Source organism: Anomalospiza imberbis, chromosome Z (assembly GCF_031753505.1).
Source record: "Anomalospiza imberbis isolate Cuckoo-Finch-1a 21T00152 chromosome Z, ASM3175350v1, whole genome shotgun sequence".
Classification (NCBI taxonomy): Eukaryota; Metazoa; Chordata; class Aves; order Passeriformes; family Viduidae; genus Anomalospiza; species Anomalospiza imberbis.
This window is the reverse complement of record NC_089721.1, coordinates 14144728-14172201: the sequence shown is the minus strand read 5'-3', so window position 1 is coordinate 14172201 and position 27474 is coordinate 14144728. Positions and strand designations below refer to the sequence as shown.

Genomic DNA, 27474 nt, shown 5'->3' with positions numbered 1-27474 from the left:
TTTTCAAATATCTGTGTAAATTGTATCTAAATTGCAGTCCAAGTATACAAGACTGAAAGAAAAGTTCTTAGCAGGAATTACAATGAAGTTTCTGAAATTGAAAATAGTAGCAAATGGCCATTTTAATGGAAATGGGAAATGGGCAGACAATCACCAGGTGATTGGATTATTGTGTTTTAAAATTATTTTCCTCCACAGGTGTGACATGGAAACAAACGATGTGCACACTCAAGGTTGTTTTCCAGGGACCTAAGACAATGTGGTTTGATTTGCTGAACTCTGGCGAGTGTTTGGCCTTTGATGTACGCACATTCATAGTGTACATGCTGTGGCAAAATTGTCAACCACTTCCATTGCTGTTCCACATGTTCAGGAAACTTTGATCACAGTCCTATCTGTGCTTGACATGCTTTAATAGCAAATCCATCCTGAGCTGAGATATGCTTTGACAAGTCCCAGATCTGCTTCTGATAGTACAGATAATAATTCACCAGTACTTCTCAGTAGTTATGATTTTGGATAGTCGTGTTACTGCACCTATAAGATTCCTTTGTTGTAATTAAATATTTCAGACATGACAGTTCTTTCATGTGCAAATACACTAATCCAAATAAATGCCCGGTTCTTGTGCAGTAGTTGTCTTTCATATAAAGCAAGGCAAGTTTTTTGATAAAAGTTCCAAACTATTTAGATGCAAACCGGATGCTGTGAGAGAGGTAAAATCCTGTTACAGAAAAGTAAATCCAGTCTGTGCATGCTCCTGTTGGAAGTGCTGTTCAGGCATCTGAAAAGCAGAATCAGAAAGGTTTTTGTGGGCACCAGATCCAGGGCAATGAGAGAATAGCAGTTGTCCTGCAGAGACTAAATTCACCCACTGCCTTGTTCTGCCCAAGATCGTGTTTCCAAGTGTCTGTCATGTCTCAGTTTTTAACAGAGCAAAGAATTGCTCAGCTGCTTGATACCAAGGTGGTGCTTGGGGCAGTGGATGGAAAGAGACAAGCACTTTTTTAATCTCCATGTAGTTTCTGGTGAAAGCCAAGAGAAGTTGCTATAAATCGGTGCCTACCACAACATGTTCATTTCTATCAGATCTGAATATGCTATTGCAATTAGAGATAGCATTGCTGATTTTTAGGAGATTCAAAATACTAATAGTAACATATTTCAGATAACACCTGAGTTATTTCTTCTTATGTAAACACATTTTTTTAATACCATGCTTGCTTTGGCTTGATAGGTGTCCTTTTTGGTAGGATGTGGAAAATTTTGGTTTATTTAGCTAAAACCTAACGATCTTTGGCCCTAATCCCTGAATTGTGACTATGAATCCATTACAGTAAAACAGCAGAATTTAAAATTTGTTCCTCTGAACTCTTTAGAGAATAACTGAAGATAAATGAAAAATAAGTAAATTAAAATTCTTGATGCAAAACTGGAAATTGTTTCTCTTAAGTCAAGATTAGGAGATGCAGGATCTGGTACTCCACAGTTCTCCATTTCTTCTTCATCGACTTCTGCAATAAAAAGTCATAGTATTCCATAATGAAAGCATGGGAAGGGGAAGGGGGAAAGCAGAGGGCAGGATGCAGCCAGGACTCCAGTAGAAAACATATTTCAAACAAGACGGGGATGCGCAGTATAGACATGCTCACATGTCTGTAAATCCCATTAATGGAGGTGGGTGAAAGTGAACATCTTTTCCATGAGTTTTCATTGTGGAATTTAAATTCAGAAAGCAGGCTAAAGGCTTTTGAAGCACATTTGTTTGGAACCAGTAAAAATGTTGTGGGGGGCATGTAATACAAAAGGTTCTGTGTTGAGGGGGCACCCTTTTAATGTGCCACTGTCCATGAAAGGCACCACAAATAAAGATTAGAATTGTGACTCACCTCCAGCAAGAGGAAATAAATGCACCATCAACTGTTTGATGCAGAAGCAAATGCAGCCTATTTTTATGCACTCAGTTGCACATTATGGTAGTAACAGCATACAGAAGGGCACACAGCACTTCTCATGCATAAATCTGTAGTTGCTTTTAAAAGCATGTGATCTCAAAGGTAAAGACAAGGAGAGCAAAAAACAACAGAGCACCAGATATGTTCTGAAGGCACATTTATGAACTTAATTTCCTGTTGATACACCAATGATTTAGGAAGGTTAACCTAGTTAAAGCTGTGGGAGATAATCCAAGTTAAATTTTGCACCTCAAGGTAATGTTAAATCATTGTTTTACTTCCATCCTAGTGCTACTTGAGTAAAAAAGTTGTGCATTACTTTGAAAGCTGAACAAAACTCTGCCTAATCTGTACTTTTGTATTGTAACTGTTATTTAGAAGATGCAATAAGCAAATGCTTAAAATATTTTCTCCAGAAATTTTACTGTGGGTAAGTCAAATTTGAAATACTGAAATTTTTTTGGTACGTGAAAGATCTGGAGTCTCCTTTACAGCTCTGTAAAAAATCTTTTGAAGATCTAATCTCTTTTGATGAATAATTTTTATGTAAGGGATTAAATGGAAATGGAAATGGAATTAAAAATTTTGAAATTATTACAAATAGACAGATAATGAAATATAGCATAGATATGGATGCACAAGGTGTTGAATTACACTTGTTTCATTTAAAGAAAGTGCCTAACACTGAACAAACTTAATATGTGATACTTCTAGTGATTAATGACAGTCTCAGAAATGAGTGAAATTAAAATCTGGAGCAAAATGTGGTTTCTGACACTGTGAGTACAGGTACAGACTTCCTGGTAGCTTCTGGACTGAGTTCAGGGCAATATTTTTATCTGTCCCCCACCTCCTCTTTCATAATACCTTTGCACAGTGCTGGCTGAGTAGTAGCACTGGATCCTAAGCCAGCTTTGGTAGTAGTAGAGTACTGACAGGCAAGGAGGTCCCTGAAAAGGATTTTAATCTCCTAGCTTGTTCTGTGGAGTCTATGTTAATTTTCTTCTCAATAAATCCATTTTTCTTTTCCCTCACTTGTGAAAAGTAAAAAAAAATTCCATGCTTGGTTGAAAGGATACAAATAAGGTGCCCTAAAAGATGAACTGTTGCAAGTTTAAGAACTGATCATTGCATATTTGTGCCCTCACTGAAGCAATGGGATGATCGCTACACAACTAAAATATTCTGTTGGTAAAAGGAACACCTGTGTGGTAAACATACCAATTTAAAGAAAAGCCACATTATTTGCAATTAGCAGTTTTCACTTTAGTCTGTAGGGCCATCATTAGATCACTGTGCAACTGAAAACTATTATTTTTGTGATCTCATGATTATCCCTTACATGTATTAAAAAATTAAGTTTACTTCATAATGAGGATTTTTTCTTTTACTAAATTGAAAATCAGGAAGCAACAATGTATCTGTGTCTATTAAAAAAGTAAGAAAAGAGCAGAATTATTGACAAACATTTGAAAAATTTGCATTATGCTATGGGAGTTGTAAGCGATGATTTGGGAAATGCGGGTAATACAGATATCCACAGTCCCCAAAACAAAAATCCAGAAACTCAATGTACCAATCATTGCCACACATTGAATAAACACTTGTGTATTTATGAAAATACAAGTTTTCACCAAGACTAGAAAGCCTCCCACCCTTCAGGATTGGAAATTAAATAATTCATGCTTTTTAACACCTGGCAGAAAACAGATTCACTACTTACAGGAAGAGAAATGCTGTCAGTATTGTGTGTGGATAGCTTCGTTTATATAACAGACCTTGAAGGGAATTAAGAGGCAAAGATATCTGTAGAGAAGCAGAAATGGAGTGTATGTAGCTTGCTTTGTCATTCTCTAACACCAGATACGTTCTCCATAATATTGATACGTACAGCAATGGGACAAACTTAGAATGTGAGAAAGAGGTTAATACCCTTCCTGAGCCATTATTTAAAGTTCATGGCTGGCCTATTTTTAGGCCACCATGTGAGAAGATGTTCGCTGAAAATAGATACAGATCATGTGTCCTTGCAGAATATAGAACATCAGGACATTTCATTTCCAAAGAACATAATTGGGACTTGGAGCAGAATCTTCTTTCCTCTCACCTCTTTGCTTGGAGACTTTAACTTGGGTTATACAAGCACACACTCTTACGTGAGTTGTATCAACCTCTAAATAAGATAACTAAATATATCTAGAAATATAGTTCTAATGGGACACATTAATTAGTTACACTTTGATTTTTTTTTTTCATTTAATGTACAAGACATAGAGGTATGTCCAGTACACATATAAATAAATACATGTGAGGGAGAGCATATATATGCATATGTGTATATATGCATGTACATGTCTGTGTGTGTATATATATATATATGTATATATATGTATATATACATACATATACACACACACCTGTATACATATATTCTGACACACCATGCAAACACATGTCCAGGATGTCTGTGTGAGAAGAATGCTGTGTAAAACTCTGTTGATATCTTTACAAAGTGCATATATTGCATTAGGTACTCTGATATGGTCTCTCTTTTTCTGCTGTTGCCATATGTCTCAGCACTTATTTCCTATGCCACCAGACTATATTTATAATATATTACCTTAAAATGGATTGTAATTACAAGAGGTCTAGGAGTCCTTCTATGATATAAAATCAATATGGATAAATTTATTCATAAAAGTAGAGATTAAGATATAGTCTAAATATAATTTGAAGAACTTTCTGAGTAAATTATAGGAATATATTTCTTATGGAATTAAACCTCAGCCTATGTTTAATTCACTAAGTGAGCAATTAAATTATATCTATAATTTAATTAAATGCTACTAATAGTTAAATAAATTTTAAAATTTTGGCAGGCAGGTGAACTGAAATTGTTTTGAAAAAGAATATTAAAATTATGTAAAGAACTGCATCCCTTGGCTGCCTGGGCTCATGCACAGATGCTAATGGCAGTTCCTGAGTGCCCTGCTGTCATCCATCCCCTTTGCTTTTAGTGCATGTTCAATCCTGGAGTGGAAGCACAAGCACAAGTATTTAAGGCCTCAGTGATGGCATTCAGAGAGCAAAACAGAGCAACAGCACTAAATGTAGACAGCAGAAGGCTGTAGATATCTCCTCTGGTTTCTTGTTTATTATTAACATAGCTGCTTCTTCTCCATGTTCTATAGAATAAGACTTTTCAGAACATAAAAATGTTGAGGATCCTGCTGCATCCTTGATCTTTCAAGTCTTGACTGTGATTTGGTTCCTAGTTGTAAAGTGACTCTTTTACTCCAATGCCATGCCATTATTTAGTCTGTCTGCCTACTGGATGTTTAAAGTCTGATGCATTACTTTTACTCTAGCTGTTATTACTAATACACATTGACTCATCTACTCCTGCCAGATTGCCTTCTCTTTGCTCCACATGATCTGCTATTGAGGCTGTTTCTGCTGTCACCATTTGCCCTCCTCAAATTTTTTCCACTCTTTACAACTCCCTTGCCATTTATTCATCTCTTTTCCCTGCAGCTACCAATATTAGCCAAAGTGTTACTCAAGCAAATTCTGTCTTGAGGGCTGTCTGGCTGACACCCTGCTAAATTATTCCCAGAAAATTCATCTCCATTTTTATGACCTGCTGATAACTTTTCTGGAGCCAGCTTTCTGTGTCTCACCCTTACAAATGAGCATCATCCTCATGTTTCACTGTAAACCAGGGCTCTAAAATCAGCACTTTCAGTATTTTTCTACTCTGCATGCTTGGGCTCTGGTGCAGTCGCCTGAATGTGTGTCATGGGCTTCTTACAATATTGCAAGTTGCTACTCACAATATAAGAGCGTTTGCACCTGATACCACTCCAGCATCCTTGCCAGTAGTTTCCTTTAGAAGGCTAATTCAAATGGCATTACAATTAGCTTGCCCCAGTTCACATTGCAAAGCAATGACGAAGGCCGAGTTCAGAATTAGAAAGGGATTGTGCATCCTATTTATCTTTCTTTTTATATCCTTCTGTTATATATAGATGTGTACCTCTGTAGCTGGCATTGTAAATATTGTAGCACGTATACGTACAGGCATTCAGGGTCCTGCCACACATTTACCTAAGAAATCTAAATAATTCTCATTCATTATAAAATATCTTTTTTCCCACTCAAAATTGTGAAATATACGTGGTCTAACAATGTCTAAATTTTGTGTGTTAGGTAGAGCTAAGAGTTTGATATTTCTTGCACATAATATAAAGTAGGCCTTCACTGAGTAGTTACAAATCAAATTAGATGCAAACTGAAATGTACTTAAACATAATTTCAGTGTGGATATTGTGTGCTCTGAAACAGGCAAGTAAATCCAAGTGTGGATATTTCAAGTTCAGCTAACTGGGATTTATCCAGGATAATCAGTAAGTTTTAATTTAAGCCACTCAATAAATTTATAAAGAGAGTCTTTGAACCAATGGGCTTTTAATTCATTATAAAAGTAAGTGTTAACGTAGCAATTAACAAGATAACAGTATTTCTCATCCAAAGCTACTCAAAATCTGCAAAATAACTCAGTGAACAAATCACCACTGATTTTTAAATAACTGTTTTCCTGGTTGTTGTTGCTACTGTGTCAATTAAACCATACACATAGGGTATAGATAAAGAACATTCTCTTGAGAACTTGCTCAGTTTTGGCCACTTGGGTTACAGTACATGGGGGACAGAAGAAGGGAGGAGAGGACAAAGAGAGAGAGTTGGAATGGCAGAAGGAATTACTTGCCTGTTTCAGAGCACATAATAAACTTTCCATGGACACATTCACATCTTCCATTTCTGATCTTGATCAAACAAGAGCAAATCAGAAATAACACAAAAAAAATTTGTATCCAAACCATAGCTTTCTATTTCTTCTAAGGCATGTTTATGTTTTCCTACCACCTGGTCTTTGCTACAGACTTTGTTCCAGCCCCAGTAATCCCTGATAGCTTCAAATAGATTTCTTCCTCCCTGCTTTCATCCACAAGTTATTCTATGCATGGTGTTCTCTTTCTCAAGTGAGAGAAACTCTTCAGGCTATCCTGCATTCTAACTGCATGGTTTAAACAATAAAGCACCCCAATCAATATATTTTACTGAATAATTCATACAAGTGTAACTCAGGCTGCCTTTGTGAAGCTCCACTGTCTCTTCTTTTTCTTTCTCCCAAGTACAATTACTATACCTTGCTATCAGGTGAATCGAGCACTGTCCTGAGGACAGCAGCACTCTTTCCAGCATTATTCTAAAACAAACCCCTTTTTCTTGTGGTGATCAGGTGAAATCTTACTGACTTTGGTGGATACAAGAGGTAGTCTTCATTGAGCAAAGCTGTAAGCAGCAATTGAACTGGGTTTTTTTTTGAGCATATAGTATTAAAAAATAGTAGCTGCCACACAGATGACATAGAAGGTTAACCATATATTGATTGGTGATGGCAAGTGGAGTTTCAGTACAAAAGCATAGTAGTGAAAATGGTTTGCAGAACCATTGAACCAGATCACCAGCTGGAGGAGGTGACTGGAGGCTCCAAACACAGTGGAGAAGCAGTGCTGCAGTAGAGACTAACCTGTGAGCAAGCAAACTGGACAGAGTTTTGTGATTATTAGCAAAACTTTCTCCTCTTTCTTAATCACTGAAAGTGGTGTTTAGAAAAACATGAAATGTGCTTCATTCATTGTGAAACAAACATGAAGTCTAACTTGTGCCACTTTCCATGCACTAACACAAAATATGGATAATCATATGGCTACCAATAGGATATCAGTGCTGATAGGTTTTTTTTCAACTTCACATATCTTAGTATTCATTTTCTACTACAGTGTTAAAGTACATGTGTTTAAATCTGTATTCTCATTGGCATAGTGGACAACTTCAATATTTAAAATTCCTGCTAAACAAAGATTTCAGCCTTAATTAGCCCTCCCAAAATATTATTTTTAAGTACTGTATAGGATTAACAAGTATAACATTCCAGTGTACACACATACAAATGGGAATGAAGATACTTAGTTACTCAGGAGCAGAAAACTGAAATAGTGATTGTTAAATACTTTTGCAAATTGCAGTTTATTTATTCAGTTAATAAGACAGAACAGTCTCTACAGCAACTGCTTGTATGGTACAGCACTAATTCCACATTACATTCTGTAATAAACTGTGGGTGTTTTTTTCAAAAAGCATACACAGAGAAAATTTGTTCAGCAAAATAGTTCAAAGGGTAAATAAAACCTTCAAGAAGTAGAGACTGGTCAGATGGACCAAACTTTAAGTACTTATCTCAATTATCAGGACTTTTCAGGGTTTTGAAATGAGACTGGCTATCTCTGTTTTATGGACTGCCTTAAAACATTTGCTGTATTGCTGCTTCCATTTAAAATCCTCTTGTTCTTCTTCCAGCTGGAAAGCAAACTTAAGCAGCATTTAACGTATCAGAACATTAAAGAAGATGAAAGATAAATTCCTTTTAAAAATAGTTAGAAAATGGATAAGCAGGTGGATTAATTAGAGTGGGTAGATAGTGTCTTTTTTCTTTCTTTTTCTCTTTTCTAATCTTCTAAATTTAATGGACAATCCAAAGAGAAGCTTGAGATGCACAGGACTGGTTTCTCTTAAGCTTCATTAAATCAATTAACAAGCTGAGAAAAAGATGGATATCTTTCATCAGAATGCCTTTATTGGAGGTTTGGTTGAACCATATTGCCTCAAAAGGATTATTCTGTCTGAATTTGAATTTAATGCAATAATAATACTGAGGCATAAAAATTCCATATAAAGAGTTGAATAGAAAATTATAATCAAGAAGGGAATGACAGAAAAGTATGCAGAAGGCCAACATTTAATCAACTAAACCAAGAAAATATAATTGGTCAAATCTTTATCCTTCCTGATTGCAAATGCATAAAAAAGATTGCTTTGTGTTAGAAGACAGCAATACCAGCTGCCATATGCTCTGTTTAGGGTTGACTTGTGTTAATCTGAGTTGAAAAGAGCTAGACAGAAAAAAAAACCCTGCTTTAACTCAGTCCTGTTAGTCCTGGTAGAATCATAATTTCATTGATTGTTTTCCTGCAAAGCCTATGCATTCCTTCCTTCCTTATGCCTAAGTTTATCTCACAGCTGGATGGCAAATTTTCTGCATGTGGATATGCCTTATCCAGGTATATACTGGGAGTCTTGGGAATTGGAGGGCTTTGAAAATGTAAATAGACTGGCTGATCACTGGTTTTCAAGGCAATTGAGATCCCATGGAGTCTCTTTGTCTTAACGATCGAGGTTTTTTTCAGGTTTTATGCTTTGTCTGTAGGTCAGATAAGTTGGCTACCTCAGCCCAGAGCATTCATGGGCTTTAAAATATATAGACATAGGGGCTACACAGGGAGCTCTTCTAAAACAGACACAAAGAATATCCAGTTATATTGACAAAATGACAAAATGCCAAGTCCTGAAGAAAAAAGAATAGTGTTTCTTGACATAACTCTAAACATACTGTGGAAGAGTTACCATGTTTTAAGTAAAATTTAAGCAGAGTCTTTATGTTGAAATGTATCAATGTAATTGAAAAATGGAAAGTTGAGGCAATCTCATTCAAAGAGAAAAAAATGTACATAGTTGTTGTTACTTACATGAAAGGCCTCTGAGCAAAATTTTTTTAAGTCATCCACTCCATAGAGATGATAAACCAGAATGTGTCAAAGCAATCTGAACAACTTCAGGTGCACCAGAAATGAAGAATATTGCATCCCATTGCCACATGTAGATTTTCTGGCATTTAACAAGTTGTTAGGTAATGATGTAGTCATTCCCTCAGTGGGGTACTAATCCCAGTCCTCCTGACTGCCTACTGTCATAAAACCTGTGAGAACTTACTATCAGTGAGCTGCCTCCTTTCTGCCAAACTCGACTATAATTGACCAATGGGTTAAAAAATTACAAGAAATCAGGAACACGTACAGAATATAGCTCCTTAGAACTGGGTTTAAAAATATCTAACCTGCTCAAAGTACCCCAAATCCTTAAATATAATGGCTTTTCCTATGGTTCTGTCTTAATGATGGTCAGTAATTTTGCATTTGCAAATTATTTCTAAGGGGAAAAATAGTTTTCTCAGTAAAGTGATTTCTTCCTTTCAATGATCAGGAAATTAAAACTCATTTAGTTTTACATCCTTTGAAAGCAAAATGTAAAGGAACACTCTGAAAAGAAAAGGTGCACTGTTGCACTTATACACTAGGTTTTTGCAGTAGTATGTAGAAGTCTCCTAACAAAGCTAAGCTAAGCCATTTTTCCAAATGGCCTACACATAAGAAGAACATAGTTTGTTCTTTCTTTCTTTCTTCTTGGAAGTAGTACCTTTTAGCAGCTCAACTGGATTACTGAGAAAAAGTAAGTAACTTTTCAGGCAAATAGATCTTTCAAGAACTTTTCCTTTTTTATGGAACAGGATTTTCCAGCCAGTCTAACTAAAAGCACTACAGTCCATCTAAAATCTTCTGGAAAAGAGGTCCTAAAAAACTTTTAGAGATGCCATCAGAGAACTCCAGTCACAGCTGGAACAGCCTTGTGACTGCTTCTGTAACATCTTGAGATGCTTCAGAGAAACCATCAAGAAATATTGAACCCATACAAAATTATAATATCTGATGCTTTAACTTCAGTTTGAAAAAAAATCCAGAAAGGTCAAGATGAGTAATAAATCCAATATACTACAAAGGAGCAGAAGCCAGTGTAATTACCTAACCAATCTCTCACATAAAGCAGACCATTGCATCTCTTAATTCTTGTGTAAGAGACCAGCAATTGAGACAGATCAACACTTGCTCCTTCTAGGTCTGATTCATTCTTGCTCTTTAACAATTTCAGCTATATAATGCATTCCTAATCCCTTATTCAAGCTTCATTTGGTATTGTCTTCCCTGATCCTTTCCTCAGGCTTCATTTGGTATTTTCTTCAAATAGAGGTAAGACAAAATCTCATTTAATGAAGATATCATATTGGGCACCATAGTCTGGTTCCAGTCTAGCTCAAAAGAATTAAAAGAAAAATAAGAGTGAAAGATTTTTCTCTGTACAAAATGTCAACTCTTAATTTGTCAGTTTGTTCTTTTGTTACCTCTCTTTTAAAACAGAACTTTTTCCCCTAGTACTTTCTGAGTTATATAAAACACTTTCATAATCTTTACTGTTTCTTTCTCCCCAGGATGATATTTAAAGTAATACACAAGAACTTGAAATTGCAGAACTGCCTGTGATTAAGATTCAGGGAAATGTATTTTATTTGCTCTGAATGATCTCATATTTAAATAAAAGAACACTTAAAAGAAAAACAAAGCACTTTAAAATGACACATTTCTTTCTCCCTTGGTAATTTTCCACCTTCTAACATCTTAAATAAGGGAAGTTTGTACTTTAGTGCAAACTTTCACAGAAAACTAATCAACAAAATGAATGCATTACTAGGAATAACAGCTGAAATTACCTCAGCAGGGTAGTTTTGTAGCTATGTTGGTACCTTCATTAGGCAACTCAGGCTGAGCAGGATAATGTGTGTGTATACATGGGTATATCCAGATACAGATTACATAATGTGAGAGAAAAGTGGGCAGAAGATTGAAAAATAAGAGGACACACGATTCCATGGGTGAAAATCCTCTTTCAAGTGTATGTTTTGTTGGGCTTTCCAAGATGTGATGAATTCCTTTCTGCATGGGTAGGACTGGGTCTGCACAAAGGAGTCATCCAGGTCTGAATTCTCCCCTCTCTCTATATCATAATCTCTCCTGTCATACTGTTAAAGATATGTTAGGGATAACATCTTTTTTTTCCAATCTCCCTTTTGTTTATTTCATCTGCCCTACTTTTCAGCTTTCATTCCAGACACCTATTCTCCAGGTTTTGTGTTCCTGTGTTCTCACTTTTCAGTAATTTCCATTTCTCAACCTGTTTTTAAAGTCAAGCTTCTTGCCTTCTTTTTTTTCTGTTTATATTTTTCTAGGTCTTAGTGTTCCTTCTTTTTGTTTCCCCCCATTCTCTCTTTTGTAGTACTAATCCACCTAAGTCTATTTTACTCTTTCTTCCTAATCTTGACTGGAGCTGAATTTTCTACTCTCCCAGCCTTTTCTGTGCTTCCCCACCAGCTTCTATATAATTTCCAGTCAATTTTCGCTTTCTTTAGTAATTTCCTTTCTCTGCCTCCTGGGCATGCAAGACAAGCTATTCACTTTCAGAAGTAGAAAACAAGCAGCAAGCCTACTGAGAAGTCCCTGAGCAAGACAAGACAAGTAATAGGTGTTGCCAGCATCAGTGGAGACAGCAGCAAGGCAGTCTCACGGGGAGCAGAAGATGTAGTATGGGGCTCCTCATGGGATGCCACCACACTGCTAGCAGTGGGAGAAGCAAGTAACTTTCCTTTGGGAGGGAGGTGATGGCTGGAGCCTTACTAATAAATGTAGAGTTTAAGCAAGAAGGAAAACAAGCTTATCCTCATGCTTTAGAAAGACAGACAGTTGGAATCTCATTATGATACTTATTGCCTCATAAAAAATATACTTAGAGGGTATCTTGGCCTTACCCCTCTTGACCTACTGACTCAGCAGTATTCACAGATTTGAATGTCACCTATCTGGCAGTCCACATGCTGTTACTTGAGATAATTTTTGGATTCAGGCAAACAGAAGATATCCTGCATCAAATTTACCTTTTTTTTTTTTACATGGGAAACTAGTTTTTAGGGTGCCTGGTGCAACATTTTGCTCAAATTTACTTTTCAAAGTACCACTAGATTAATTTGGAAAGGATGTGATTGCTCAGGGAAAGGTGGTTGTTTTTTCAGTCTCTCACTCTTAATGCATTTGCCTGTTAGTTGCTTCAGCAGCAAATGTCTTCCCTTCAGAGGGGAATTCCCATGTCTCTCCCAGATGCAGGGGAACTGATTTGAAGAACCCACTATGGTTTTGTTGCTTATGGTGTAAAATGGCTTGAACTTCCCCAACTTGTCTACAAGCAGGATATTACATTGTGGGACAGGGAGAGGAAAAGAATTTGTGTGATCTCTGGATAACTATATCTGAGCTTCATGCTCAGGGTTGTCTGCATGGCATATATAAGATACATGAGACAGCAGATGCATGGGAAGTTGAAATTCCAGCAGGAATGCAGTCATGGGAATGAGAGCACTAGTAGGTGGAATGTCTCCTTTACATCAATCTTGAAGTCTTAGTTTAAGAAATGCTAGGGGTACTCCATGGACAATAAAGGCATATTTAGTTTTGCAAAGCATTTAAGTGACTGCTGGCTGTATTTTTCTTTTATTTGCTTTGTCTGCATTTATACACAGATGATTATATTTGCTCTTTCTGTCATGTTGGGTTTGCTACCTCAGTAGATGTTGCTGGCCTGAGCCCCTCTCTGTGTGCAATACTGATTAGTCTCAGTTTTTCAATACAATGTTAAATCTGTAATGGCAACTGACCATGTTAATTTCCCAAGACAATGTAAGGTCTGCAAGAATGAGCTTGAAAATATTTCATAAATTGTTTATAGAGTTTGGTTTTGGTTTTATTTATTTAAAGCAAGTATGACATTTACAGGTTTTTTTGGTACTAATCTTTTCATGCAGATTGAGCTCATAGTGTGCTCTGTAAATATGAATACAATTTCTCGTTGGTAGGAGAAATCCTTAAGGCCCTAGTAAAATAGTAGACCTTTCTGCATATAGGGGCCTACTTTATACACATCTCTTTAAAGGGCAGAAATGTATCTTTCTGTGTTTATAAAATTAATTAGAAACAGTGCAGGAAATTTTCCTGTTGATTTGAACTAGCTAACTGTAATAATATATTTATATTACCACTGGATATTTTCAAAACAGAAATATGTTACTCATGTAATATTTGGAAAGACAGGGCTTGCATAATTTCGACAAATAATATAGTTATTGCAATAGCCAATCTGGTTGTCAAGCACATGTGAAAAGTCACCAGAGGACGCTAACCTTTAACCTTTGAAATACAAGTCAGACTGCACTTTTGTTTCAATCTCTTCAATAGAAACAGATGAAAATATGTTATAAAGTAAGCACAGAGACACAGAAAAGTCCAATATGAGCATAAAGAAATTCTTTATTAAGAAAGCAGAATGTGTTTTTTTCAAAGCCCATCATATTGAACATATTTATTGACCATTATTATCATGATGTTTTCTTCCCATTTAGGAGATTGTCAACTTCAACTGTCGGAAGCTGGTGGCTACAATGCCTCTTTTTGCTAATGCAGACCCAAATTTTGTGACTGCCATGCTAAGCAAACTGAGATTTGAGGTGTTCCAACCTGGAGATTATATTATCCGAGAAGGGGCTGTGGGTAAGAAGATGTATTTCATTCAACATGGTGTTGCTGGTGTCATTACCAAGTCCAACAAGGAGCTGAAGCTGACAGATGGCTCTTACTTTGGAGGTGAGTAGGAATAATGATAACACTGGAGTGAATGCACTAGAACAAAACAAGTACAGATAACAGATAAAAAGATAAAGATACAGATAAAAGATAAAAAGAGACTTTTGAATAAGTTAACTAAGATTTGCTTGCTTAGACAATTCAAACCACAGTGAAGTGTACAAAATATTTTTGAACAAAATATTCAGAGTCTATACTGTTGTGAGGGACAGCTATTACAAATGCAGAATGACCTTCCAGAATTTTGAAGTTACTTTGAATTAAGATTGCTGTTATTTAACAGAAAATATTTAAATACAAAGATAATAATTTGCATAGTAATTTTATAGCTTTTTAAAGGTAAAATTGACAGGATTAATCTTTAAAAAAGAATACTATTTATTGAATTATAAATCTGAAGATAAAAATCATAGTAAGAATTGCAAAATTAGCAATGAATAGAGAAGCATTATTTACATGAGCTGTTTTGTAATTCATTAACATTGTATTCATTAATATTTCAACATGTTAGTGCTTTTTCACTGAATTTTAGCACACATCAGTGTTTATCCTGACAATGTATACTATGAGAAACTGGACTTCCTATCTGACTAGGTAGCTGTCTAACAGATGCATATTAATAAAAATCAGGCATTAATTTTAATCCTAATTAAATTAATCTGGTAGTCCTAATGAAAAAAAAGTTATTATAATAATATATACAATATAATATATATTATAATAATATAATAATATAATATATTATATTAAAAAGTCTTATATATAATAACTGATGGTCCAAAATAGCTGTTCCCTGTGACTTTAAATTATCTTTGTGCAATAGAATAGGTGTCTGCTTCCACAAGCAGCAGAAAGGCTGGTTTTCAGAAGCTGCTTGATTACTGTGTGTGTACCCCTGCTGCCCATGAGAGTTACAGTTAGCTAGGTCATTGTATTAATTTGCTGTTGAATTCCATGAATGATCCCATAACTGACCTGAATGCCTTTCAGAAAATGCTCAATTGAAAGCCTAATCAGTGCCATTTAGTTGGTATACAGAAGGGGGAAGCTAAGAAAAGTGAATTGGGCTCAGCGTTTCAATTGGGCTGTAGAGTTACTTAACTAATCCCATTTTAGAATAATACGCTAAAGCAACTCCTACTGATCTGGCCAGAAGACCTTGTCACTTCGAAGTAGCCTCTGCAAGGTGATTTGTATCACCAGTATTTGTAGAAGCACTTTGGTAAAGAGGTCTTGTGCTTATCCCTCAGGATTAAACTGTAGATGCTGAAGACGGGAGATTAGGCAGAAAGAAAAGGTAAATGCTGAGGATGAAGAAACAGAGGAACCTTGGTCTTGGTCTCCTCTATGCTTAGCAGTGCCCTAGTTTATGAAAATGAGTTTGCAAGAGCCTGCGTGCTGAATCTGGCCATAATACTCCTCTGAACCAGCAGAGGATCAGAGGAGATTGCACATGAAAGTATTTTACATAACTGTCAGCCTGTTGTTGCAGTGCAAACAACTATTTAGCTCATCCAATTCAACTGCTACCATTCTTAACAGGAATGCAGACAAAAAAAATAAGCTACTTGCAATATCCAGACACTACAGGAACTTATTACACCACATATCAAAGCACTTTTGCTCATCCAAACTGCAGCTGGGATGAGGCAGGTGTTGCAAAAATGGGTGGTAATGCATCCAAAGCCTGCTGGGGCAAACAGAAGATAATAGTCGCTGCTGTAGCATGGAGGGGTGAGGAGAGGTGAAAAAAGACAAGTGCACTGGGAGAGAGAACTTGAGAGAGGAAATGCTCCAAGATCCAGATTGGTGTGGCTCAGAGCTGTTGTAGCAAATACCATATATTATGAATTTCCAGAAGTGTATTTCCAGCTGGGGAGAGAAAAGACCTGTCTGGATTAGAGAAGCTGTGGATGCCCTATCCACAGACATGTTCAAGACCAGGCTGGATTCAGCCCTGAGCAACCTGATCTAGTGAATGGCATCCATGACAAGGGCATTGGAACTAGACGATCCTTAAGGTCCCTTATAATTCAAACCATTCTATGATTTTATAATTCTATGACTGCAGCTGAAAAGAGAGAAAACAAGCTGCAAATAACATATCTGTGAATTGGTTTGGATTGTCAAAGCAGAAAACAAAAAACAGTTCTAAAATTCTTATTATCTCTCTAGAGAATACCCACTTTCCCTGAAGTGTGTATCAGAATCTGAGTAAAGCTTCCTGACCAAAGCAGACACAAGGAATATTGCATAGTGATAAAATAATAAACTGAAAGGTCAAGGCTGCATTCACATCCTAAGACCAATAGCCCCTTTTTTGCTTAAAGGACACAAGATAAATCTGAAGCTGACACTATGTTTAAGCTGCTACTTGTAACAACCAATCTGTATAGCTCCCAGGTCTGACACAATACATCAGTATCAACACCCGAGCTCCCAAAAGCAAGTAAAGGGCACACAGGTGACAGAGTGATATGCCTAACAGAACATTTTTTAATTTTTAAATGTCTTATGTTTTGAAAGTTCCACATCCCAGCTCAGAGATGCTAATTTCTGTCTGTCAGGTATGTCCCAGAGCTGAGTTACCTGGGGACCTTGACTCTGGAGAGATTTGCAGGCTCACCTCCAAAACAATGGAAGGTTTCACCAGCATCTTGCATTGGATTTGGAAAACCAAACTCTTAATAAGTAAAATATTTCTGTACTAACAACATTATATCAGGAAAAAATTAGGTAAAAAAAACTTACCATTAAAAAACAGCAACCCTTAAGCTGTGGGAGAACTCGAGATTAGTATGAAAGCCAAGATTTAAGAGGAACCAAAGCCGAATCACAAGTATTTGGGAGTGACTTGAATGGAAACTGCTGGGAGAATGAAAGCCTGGAAAACTAAAAGTTGCAGTAAAAAAGAGGTAATATCTTGAGGTTTGAGGACTGATGTTGAACTATCTTGCTTGATCTTTGTTTTTAATTAAAAACAGGCTTTAATTAAAAACAGATCCGGTCTAATAGGAAACCAAATAAACCTTACCAACCTCAGTTGGTTGGTAATTCTTTTCAAAAAGAACATGCCCGGATAACCATCAGTGGAATAGATGAATCAGGCTACACCTCTGCTGTACGCTTTCTGTTCATTTTTGAGGGACATGCAAAGTGATGGCAATAGAAAGATCTGGGCTTGATTACTGTCTTCCTCCTTCCTCATCTGTGCTCACTGGTTTCTCCTTTTGTGGGGGAAGGAGTAAATACAATACTGTAACCACAAAGATCTTGTGGTTTATTCCTTGGTATTTCTGTGGGAAGAGCATTCTGTCCCTTGACCTTCATGTGTGTTCATAAATGTAATCTTCTTGAACTTAGTGTCCAGGAGCAATTTTTAGCCCAGCAGTGTGTAGGATGCTCATTTTCATTCCAATAAGTGGGTTTTTTTTTTTTTTCAGACTGCTGGTTGAAGGACATTATCATCTTACATATCTCCTCCAAGTGCCAGTAGGAATTTGAAAGCAGTTTCTGGTACTAACCTTTTCAATAGGCCATATTCCCCTACCATATTCATGGTATGCTCATGTGAATTTTTATAAAAGGAACAGGAATTAGACAAGGAAGAATACATGAAACTACTTTTCACTATACTGTGCAGTTATATAGTCACTTCTACATCAGTGAAATTATGTAAGCCACAGTTACCAGTGAAGAATCATGGGATTTTAATACTCTATAGTGGCCTTTATTTGATTTATTTTTAATTGAACTATATCTTATTCTTTTAAAACATCTGTGGATTTTTTTTTATGTCCTCCTTAATTTTGCTAATAGTTCCCCATTATTAGAAGTTTTGCTTCTAGTTCCCCATTATTAGAAATGGGATTGCTGCCACTATCAACGTAGCAGTAGATACATCTTTTCCTTGTACAAGAGCAACTGCTCACACTGACACAGTTTTCATAGTGAGAAAATAAGTTTGCCCTCAATATAAATTATCACAGAACCATAGAAACATAAAATGGCTTGGGTTGAAAGGGAAGTTTAGCATCATCTACTTCTGCTCCCCCCACCATGGGCATGGACACCTTTCACTAGACTAGGTTGCTTAGAGCTCCATCCGAGTGTTCATCCTTGAACACTTCCAGGGATAGGGCATCCACAACCTCCCTGGGCAACCTGTGCTAATGCCTGATCACTCTCACAGTAAAGAATTTTTCTTAGTATCTAATGTAAATCTATCCTGTTTCAGTTTGAAGGCATTTCCCCTTGTCCTTTCACCACATGCTCTTGTAAAAACTGTCTCTCTGTCTTTCTTGGAGACTCCCTTCCAGTACCAGAGGATCTCAGTTAGGTCACTTCTAAGCCTTCTCTTTTCCAGGCTGAAAAATTCTGTCAGCCTTGCCTTATAGGAGAGGTGCTCCAGCCTCATCTTGGCCTCCTCTGGATTTGTTCCAATAGGTCTAAGTCCTTCCTATTCTTGGAGACCCCAGAGCTGGATGCAGTGCTCCAGGTGGTTCTCCAGAGCAGAGAGGCAGAATCCCCTCCCTCCCCTGCTGCCCATGGGGCTCTGGATGCAGCCCAGGACACGTTTGGCTCACTGGGCTGTGAGTGCCAAGTCTGGGCCATGTGCAGCCTCTCACCCACAGCACCCCCAAGCCCTTCTGGGCAGGGCTGCTCTGGGTCTGTTCATGCCCAGCCTGTGCTGGTACCAGGGGCTGTCCCAGCCGAGGTGCAGCACCAGCACCTGGCCTTGTTAAACCTCTTCAGATTCCCAAGGGCCACTTCTCGAGCTTGTCCAGGTCCCTCTGGATGGTATCCTATCCTTCAGAAGTGTCAACTGCACTGTTCAGTTTGGATTCATCGCAAATTTGCTGAGAGTGCTCTCAATTCCTTAATTTATTTCATTAATGAAGACACTACACAAGACTGGTCCCTGTATGGATCCCTGAGGGACACCACTTGTCACTGACGTCCATCAGGACTCTGAGCCATTGACTAGTACCCTCTGGATGTGACCATACAACCAGTTCAAGGAATTATGATCTCCTTCTAGGTGCCTGTAGGGTTAGTGACGTGTGATTAAGGTCAGGAGAGAATGAATGGATGTTATGGACTATGTTAACACATAGGACAAAACTGTAGGGAAGAGCGTGGGGAGCGAGATAGATGTCAACAGAGAGAGAACTCTGTAGGTAGGAGTCAGGTTGTGAGTGGTGCAAATACATGGGAGACAGAGCAGCTGACAGTGCAGGGGAACATCATGGGCATGAGATTGATGGGAAAGGGAGAAAAACACAAGCGGTGAGCACAGATCTGAACAACCTCCAGAAGCTGGAAAAGAGTGGGAAGGTACTTACACCTATCCCTTTTGGATAGCAAGTTGGAAAACCTGACTGCACATGTGTTTGCAGTTAAGCTGAATTGAGAGCTTGAGATCAACACATTTGAACTCAGCTTTCTGGGATGGAGAATAAGAATCAGAAGGCAGGTGAAAAATGTAAGCAATTGAGGATGTTGTGATTATGAAGTGGTTAAATTTTCTTGTCATCTTGTCCCCGGTCCTGAGTATCTACCGTTTACAATACTGAAAATACATAGTACAGAGCAGTGGATAATGACAGGTCCCCCATTTTTGCTTCCTCTGTCTCAGTGCACATTTGTAGTTCTCTTTAATATCTTGGTAGTTCAAACTCATTTATGATATAACTCTAGTAATAAATGGTAGGAAGGAAATTGCCAGGTTTCAATCCTATTGAACCTTTTCTTCTCAGTACCAGGTGATTGGATTAGAAATTGCTCTTCTTGTGACAGGAGGAATTACTGAACAGATTGTGTATTATTTCTTCACTGTACATACAAAATTGGCCATATGAAAAGATTTTGACATCTTTTGAGATGAAACACAAGAATTTGAGTCTTTTGCTTATAGAAGAGATTAGTTTATCAGTTACTGGGGCTTTACAGAGCAGAATTATTAACACATCTAATGAGCCTAATACTAATCTAATTTACCTATACCAATACATATTGATAGAAACTGGTGTACTACCACTGCTGTGTGAATATTCTGATTTTTGCTGTGGTAAATTGTTTCAGAAAAACTCCATAATAATTACTAGTATAAGTTGGTAATTCAAAATCTCTGAAAATTAATCAGACATTGATTATCAAATATACTCTTTAGTGTAATAAACTAAAGAGATGTTTGCTTTAATACAATAAAGCCTTTCCAATTATCTCCTTCCTTACTCAGATGTTTGGGTCTTAAGGCTACTTCAGTCATGACAGTAAGATCAGGTCCTGCAACTTCTCCTTCCCTTCTGGAAAGGCCTTCTGCTCCCTGATACCTTGTGACCCTCCACTTCTCTGCACATCCCTCACCCCAGACTCAGTCAGATGGTGTTCCCATGTACTCGGCTACAAACAGCAGGCTTCTGCTTGGAGAACCAAGCGGAAAAGCAGCTTTCAACCACTGATAACTTGCCTGAGATTGTTACCCCTGCAAACATAAAATTTTAAGCTGTCCCAAAGCTAGTGCAGAGGACTTTGAAGAGCAGGAGTGGTTTCATGAGGTCCTGTGCCCTGCCAGCTGCCAGCCCTATAGAATCAGAATCAGAGGAGAGACTCAGGACAGGTAGTCCTGGTTTAGATAAGCACTTGCTGAGCTGCCTCCATGAACTGGTGTGTTAGAATGGGGCTGACATGCCTACAGAGAGGAAAAGAAAGGAATAAATCCCACACTGCCCAACCAGTACATCTCAGCACAGCTTATTCAAAGGAGGATTTCTGGGAACACATTCAGGACTCTGCTGTTACTTCTTTTGGTTACTCACTGGTGGACAGAGGCCTGATTGTTCACTGTGGTCTCATCCTGCTCTTTTCTGTAGTCGCTGGCAAAATTCCTCTCAGCCACAAAGGACACAAGATAAGACTGGTCTCCCTGCTATCTTTTCCTTTCTCCATCTGTTTTCCCACCTGTGTTTACACAGGCTTTCCTTCATGCAGCAGCCCAGACATATGTTCCTGGAAATTTAACCCCTTTTTTTCTGTTTTTTACAGATACTGTGTTAGAGCTGAAGGAATGCCGATATTGTTAGGGAAATCAAAACTTAGTGTTTAGGAATTGCAAACATATTTTTATTAATTAGGTCTGGGGGCCCCATGGAGGTTTTGTAATTTGAAGGAGTTTCCTAATTCCAGTAGATAAGTCTGCAGTAATTCATGCTGCCCAGTTTTTGATGTATCCATTGCAGATCCCATTCCCCATTGTTTTTTCCCCTGCTGAAAATCCAAATGGTATCATGCCACCTGGAGTCAGTACATAAATCAGTTTTTAGACTAACTAAAACTCATACTGCTAATTTTTTTTTCTATCAATTTCTAAGTATGTTGAACATGAAGAAATTAATGTGATTTAAGGAAAAAATATATAAGGTGTATATATGAGAGTTACTGTGTATGATATGAAACTGTATTGCCCTATCTCTTGCATTGTAGTAAGAGACAAATACATGTTTTATTTTACTTACTCAAAGGCAGATACCACTATCTGTGCTTCATGTCATCATTCATCTAGCAAATCTATCTAGAAACCAGATTCTCATTGCCATCTTCCCAGACAATGTCCCAGAGTCATATTATATTGCAACTTTTCTTTTTTGGTTTATTTTTTTAACATGTAGTTCATGGAATACTTTCAATTTTAAATGTTTTATTTTGCTTAAATTATTTAATGTAATTTTAACATTTACCCTTCTGCACTTAAAATTCTAATAAACTCTATCTTGCGTTTGCTTCAGCTTGTAGAAGGCCAATTAGACAGAACTTCTTTGACCTACCTATTATTTATGGAGCTTTTCCCCCTCTCAGAACTGTAACTGTCAGAATATTTTAGACCAGTGCAGTGGAAAATAATACCATGGGAAATGTTGAGTCACTTTAGATTATATTTTGCCACTTATTTTTTCTGGTTACACTCTAGGTGCTTCCTTTTCATAGAATACTTTAAAAGATTGTCAGTATAATACTACTATAAATAGAAAAAAAAATCTGTTGAAGTGATTTACATATGGACACTATGATATGATATGATTTATATTTTTACATCTTGCAAAAACACTGCATATGGCTATTCCTTATTCAAAGTAGTGGTGGATAAAGTCTTTCAATATTCATACTATAATCCAAATAGTTAATTATAAGTAGCCCCACTGAGGTGTGATTATTCATATTCTTAATAGAAGGGACATAATTAAATGCTTTAAGGGAGCAGGATCTCCATATCTCCATGCCAACTCCTTTGTAAAACATTTTTCAGCTCAACAGTATAGAACATTTTTCTAAAAATATTGTCTGCAAGAGGGCCTAAAAATTAAATATCTTTTTTGGCATAGACTAATCTGCCATTTTGAGGCTACATAATATGCAATAGTCCTCATAATATTGCATAATTTCTTGTAGACAATGAATTGTTGTGTTGTTCTTTTGACACCATATTATAATGAACATAATAGTCAGAAGGACTTCTTGCTATTCAAACTCAATAATTTTTTAAAAGTGCAAGAGAATTTTTAGGAAGAGAGAATGACAATAACTTATTCTTTTATGCTAAAAAGTAGAAGCTGATTTGAGTTTAGGAGTTTTATTAGTTAGCAAACATAAATATAAATTTTACAGTATTCATAATAATAACACAAGTAGTAAGTCTTGCAATCCAAAAGCATGAATTATAATTCTGCTAATTCATTAGCAGTATGCATTTTTAATTTAAACTTTATATAACTAGACACAAGTAAAATATGACATAGCATGCCTTGGAAATCAAATGTGGTCAACACAGATAAAGCAGAAGATTTTTCAAGCACCTTCAATTTCACACAGTAGAATTCCAACTAAATATTTGAGTTTAGATTAAATATTTAAATATTTAATTCAGTCTCTGACAGTCTCTGATAATTTTTTAAATAATTTAATGAAAAGAAGTACAATATTTTTACAGTCAACTTTAATTAAAGTTTAAATTGTAACTGTTATTGTTTGCCAAACTCAAGATTACAAGAGCATACCACTGAATACATAAGGAACTAAATGGTTTTTTTCAATAGGCAGTAGGCATCCATCAGAATGAAAGTAGGAGTAAATGAATTACATAAAATCATTTTTGGCCTTTGACATAGTGAGTATGAAAACTAAATCTGTACTTAGGCATATTATCTTAGAATCTTACCTTAATTATTATTTTTTAAAGCATATGAAATTATTATCAGTAAAGTTGTGAGATTTTACAAGACAATAAATAGACTATCATAATCTCTCTTTGTAAGAAGAACACTTCAATAAATTAGAAGAAAAACATATGGATCCTCTGTTATAAATAGCATTAAAGAGAAAATATGCACTTTTATTTCTATTTTAGAAAATTACCCCAAGCTTCTCTTCTGTCTTACAGACCTTAGAAGAATTTGTAGAACATGGGAAAATAGGATGTAAGAAATGTTCATAAGTCTAGATGTGGCATTCAGTGCCAGGGTGTGGCTGACAGGGTGGTGTTCAGTTAAAGGTCGGACTTGATGATCTTAGAGGTCTTTTCCAACCTCAGTCATTCTGTTTCTGTTACTGGCTTTTATCTGCTCTAGCCACAGCTATTTTCAGTACCTGCACAAAGTGAGGTTAGGATGAAAAATAAAAAGTTCCTGAAAACAACTCAACAGACAATTATTGCTGAAATATTTTAAATGAAGAGGTCATGCAGGCTGTATCTCCTAACTCAAACTGACTTGTCTGCAATTCCGTATTTAGTGTAAAAATGGTGGCAAAAGCTGCAGGTTTTGCATAGCTTCCTTTCGGATAGTCCAGATTACAAATCTGTCTGTAAAAGGCAGGAATTATCTCCATTTTCCGTTCTCCTTAAGTTCTCTCCCTTGCTGCAAAAATGTTCCTCTTGGGCAGTGACTATATTTTAGGATTTCTTAAATGCAGGACTGAATTTTTTAGAACACAGATTACTGAAATTCATTTAGTTCATTTGCATCAAACTACATTCTGAGTAATTGTAAGACGTGGTGGTAGTTATTTTAGAAACTATAAAAGAAAAGTATATTATGTCTGGGTTTACCATTGCGTACTCTAGTAATAATATACTGAAAGATAAAAAGAACACGTTAATAATGAGAAAAAAATATAGATAAATTTATTTCATGTTTTCCAGAGTTTAATAAAGAAAAAGGAAACAGAAGTGCAGATGTTTATGTTAAAGTAACATGTTATCATATGAAACAGTTTCTCCCTGTTTTCTATATTGGAGATGCTTAAGTCAACATAGAATTGGAAAATCACTCAATTTCTGAAAGAATGAGATGCCTAGAAACTTACTGATTTTTTTTAAACTTGCTTGAAGTTCATATAGTCCTTTCCTAAAGCGAAAAAGAACCCAACCGTACTCATACTATGTGTTGTAAAGCTGGGAATTGAGTGCCCCATGATGAATGTCCCTTGCTGTGACTGGCACAGCAAGAAAGTGCCCATTAGCTAGTTTCTGCTCAGTGGACAACTTCAGCTGCTTGAAAGAAGTAAAGAACTATCAATCTTTGTAGCACGCCAAGGAGTTGCTGTTATGAAGAGCTGTTAGAAAATAAAGATAGCCTAAACATGGTGGTTCTGGCAAGCTTACTCTGAAAGTCTTACGAGATGGGTGGATCGAAAGAGCACTTGGAAATTTAAGTTTTGTCTATGGTAGTTTAGTAACTCATTGCTCCCTATAAAATAAACAATATTCTAATCCACTACCCTGTTCTTAAAAAACATTCCCAAATCTGTTTGACTGACTGACCCAAGATTTTGAATTACTTTGATTTTCCATCTTTCTTCTGCTGCTGGAAGTAATCGGCCTCAACAGCTGACAGCACGCACAGCAACCTATATGCCCACAACAAGAACAAGTTTCCTGTTGAGGGACTGAAGCAGTAGTCAGCTGTCCTCAGCTGGAAGGACCTCTCACTAGGTCCTGTAATGTTTAATCTAACAGATGATGGGAAATCACACAGCTTTGGAAGGGGACAGAAATGCATAAAAACTGCTAGTTGTTTTTAACTGTTTTTAATATAGGCGCTGTATAGCTAAAATACTATTGAATTCATTAATTCATTACAACACAAATTTAATTTCTGCACCTAGTAAAGTGAACTTGTGTCCTTGCAAGACAAAGATGCACATAAAATAACTCATTGTATGAATTTTCTGTTTATACAATGTAACATCCTAAGCTAAGAAATATGGACCATGGAGACACAACTGGTTTGGTGTCCTTCAGTGAACTTGCTAACTACTAGACTCATAACTTACCTTTATCAACACAGTTTACTGTTGGTGGGCACATTTTTTCTGTAGATTTTCCCTAGTCAAATGGTAATGTGACCATATGCGGTAATAACATCTGGAATATAATTTATATGTAAAATGAACAGATGATGAGTGGACAAGTATACACTCTCACAGAAACTGCACTGCTTCTCAGAGTAAAAAAGGAATTTTCCTATATAAAAATTTTCTGTATAAAATGGAAACCAGAAGTTATTGCTAGGATGGCCAGTGGATACACACCCATCCAGCAAAGACTAAAAAAGAGATCAATGTCATCCATGCTACTAATCTCCCCCACATCCTTATACATGGATGTGGGGGAGATTAATACATAACACATTACATATACATCCCCATATCCTTATTTTCTCAAATAAAAAAGTGTTTAGACATCATGTAGCAACATGAGAGGGCTAAAAATTATCATCTACAGTGGCATATCAGTATAGTCCATAAGAATAATGAACCTGGTTTCAGTCAGGATCAAAACTTGATCCTTACAAAAGGCCTATCAATCCTATTATTTAAAATGCATCAAATTCATCCTGTGGGCTGTCACTCACCTCACCTCCTTCAGATTTTCCTGAAGTCAGCCTTCCTTATTTCTGTCTTTCAGATACGTAGAATTTCCCATGCAGAGTGTTCTGTCCCATTAATGCAATAGTAAAATACAACCTATGTATACCCTGTTTCATGAGCAACCAATAGAGGCAAGCTTTAGAACTTCATAGTGTTCCAAAAACTGAACCTGATCCAGCTTTTGCTGAAATCCTGCCACAGAATCATAGAACCACTTAGATTGAAAAAGACCTTTGGATCGTTGAGTCCAACTGTTAACCCAGCATTAACAACTCCATCACTCAGCCATGTCCCACATGTGTGTGCAACTGCTATGTTGGTGATCAGTTTTGATTATTAAAACTTTCAGAACAAGGTTAGCTTTAAACTTCTGTCATTGAATGTTTTAGTTAGAGTCTTCACAGCAGAAAGTACATTGTATTTGAGCCCATTTCTATATTCTTTTGAGGGCTGTCTTTTTATGTGGGAAAGACACATGATTTTCATAAATGAATTAATTAAATTTGCATTAAACATGGACTGTAATAGCAAATGAATGTTTTCAGCATCATTCTTTGTTTTCAAACAGTCACTTTTCATTAGCACACTGACTGACATTTGTTTCACAATGTTCTAGGTAACAGTTGTCCACAAAGATTAAATAATTAAAGTAAGATTTGCATTCAGAATTGAATTACAGGTTCTTTGTAGCCCAATACATAATTTTTAATTGGAATTTAGGACATTCTTTCGTTTGGAAAGATAGTAATATTTGACACACTGAAAGTGTCAGCATGAAGGCAATGCACCATGCCAAATGCACATAGTAATATCAGTGAGTAATATGCTACTGACATTTTATTTTTATGTTAATAGAGCACCTTGTTTATCCAAGCTGTTTAAAAATAGTCTATGCCTTTTGTGTTCCACTACACACTCTTATGCTATTATTGTATTTCCTAGTCTGTTTAAATCAATTGAACATGAAGGAGAGCACAATTGTTAAGGGCACCTGGTGTACTTGATGCCACTAAGGCTTATTTTAAATATGTCATGGCTATTTTCATTACTTTATTATTTTCATGAAAAACAAACACTTTGGTTTACTTAAATGAACACAAGTGTTTAATGGGAACACC

At 36.6% G+C, this 27474-nt stretch overlaps 1 protein-coding gene across 1 annotated transcript in view; it reads left to right on the top strand.

Moving 5' to 3' along the window:
- Positions 1 to 27474, top strand: part of HCN1 (hyperpolarization activated cyclic nucleotide gated potassium channel 1) — a 191514-nt gene that overhangs the window by 157064 nt on the left and 6976 nt on the right. Inside the window, exon 6 of the mRNA XM_068176681.1 lies at positions 14191 to 14431. Within this exon, the coding sequence (XP_068032782.1) occupies positions 14191 to 14431 (241 nt within the window). The remainder of the gene's footprint in view (positions 1 to 14190; positions 14432 to 27474) is intronic.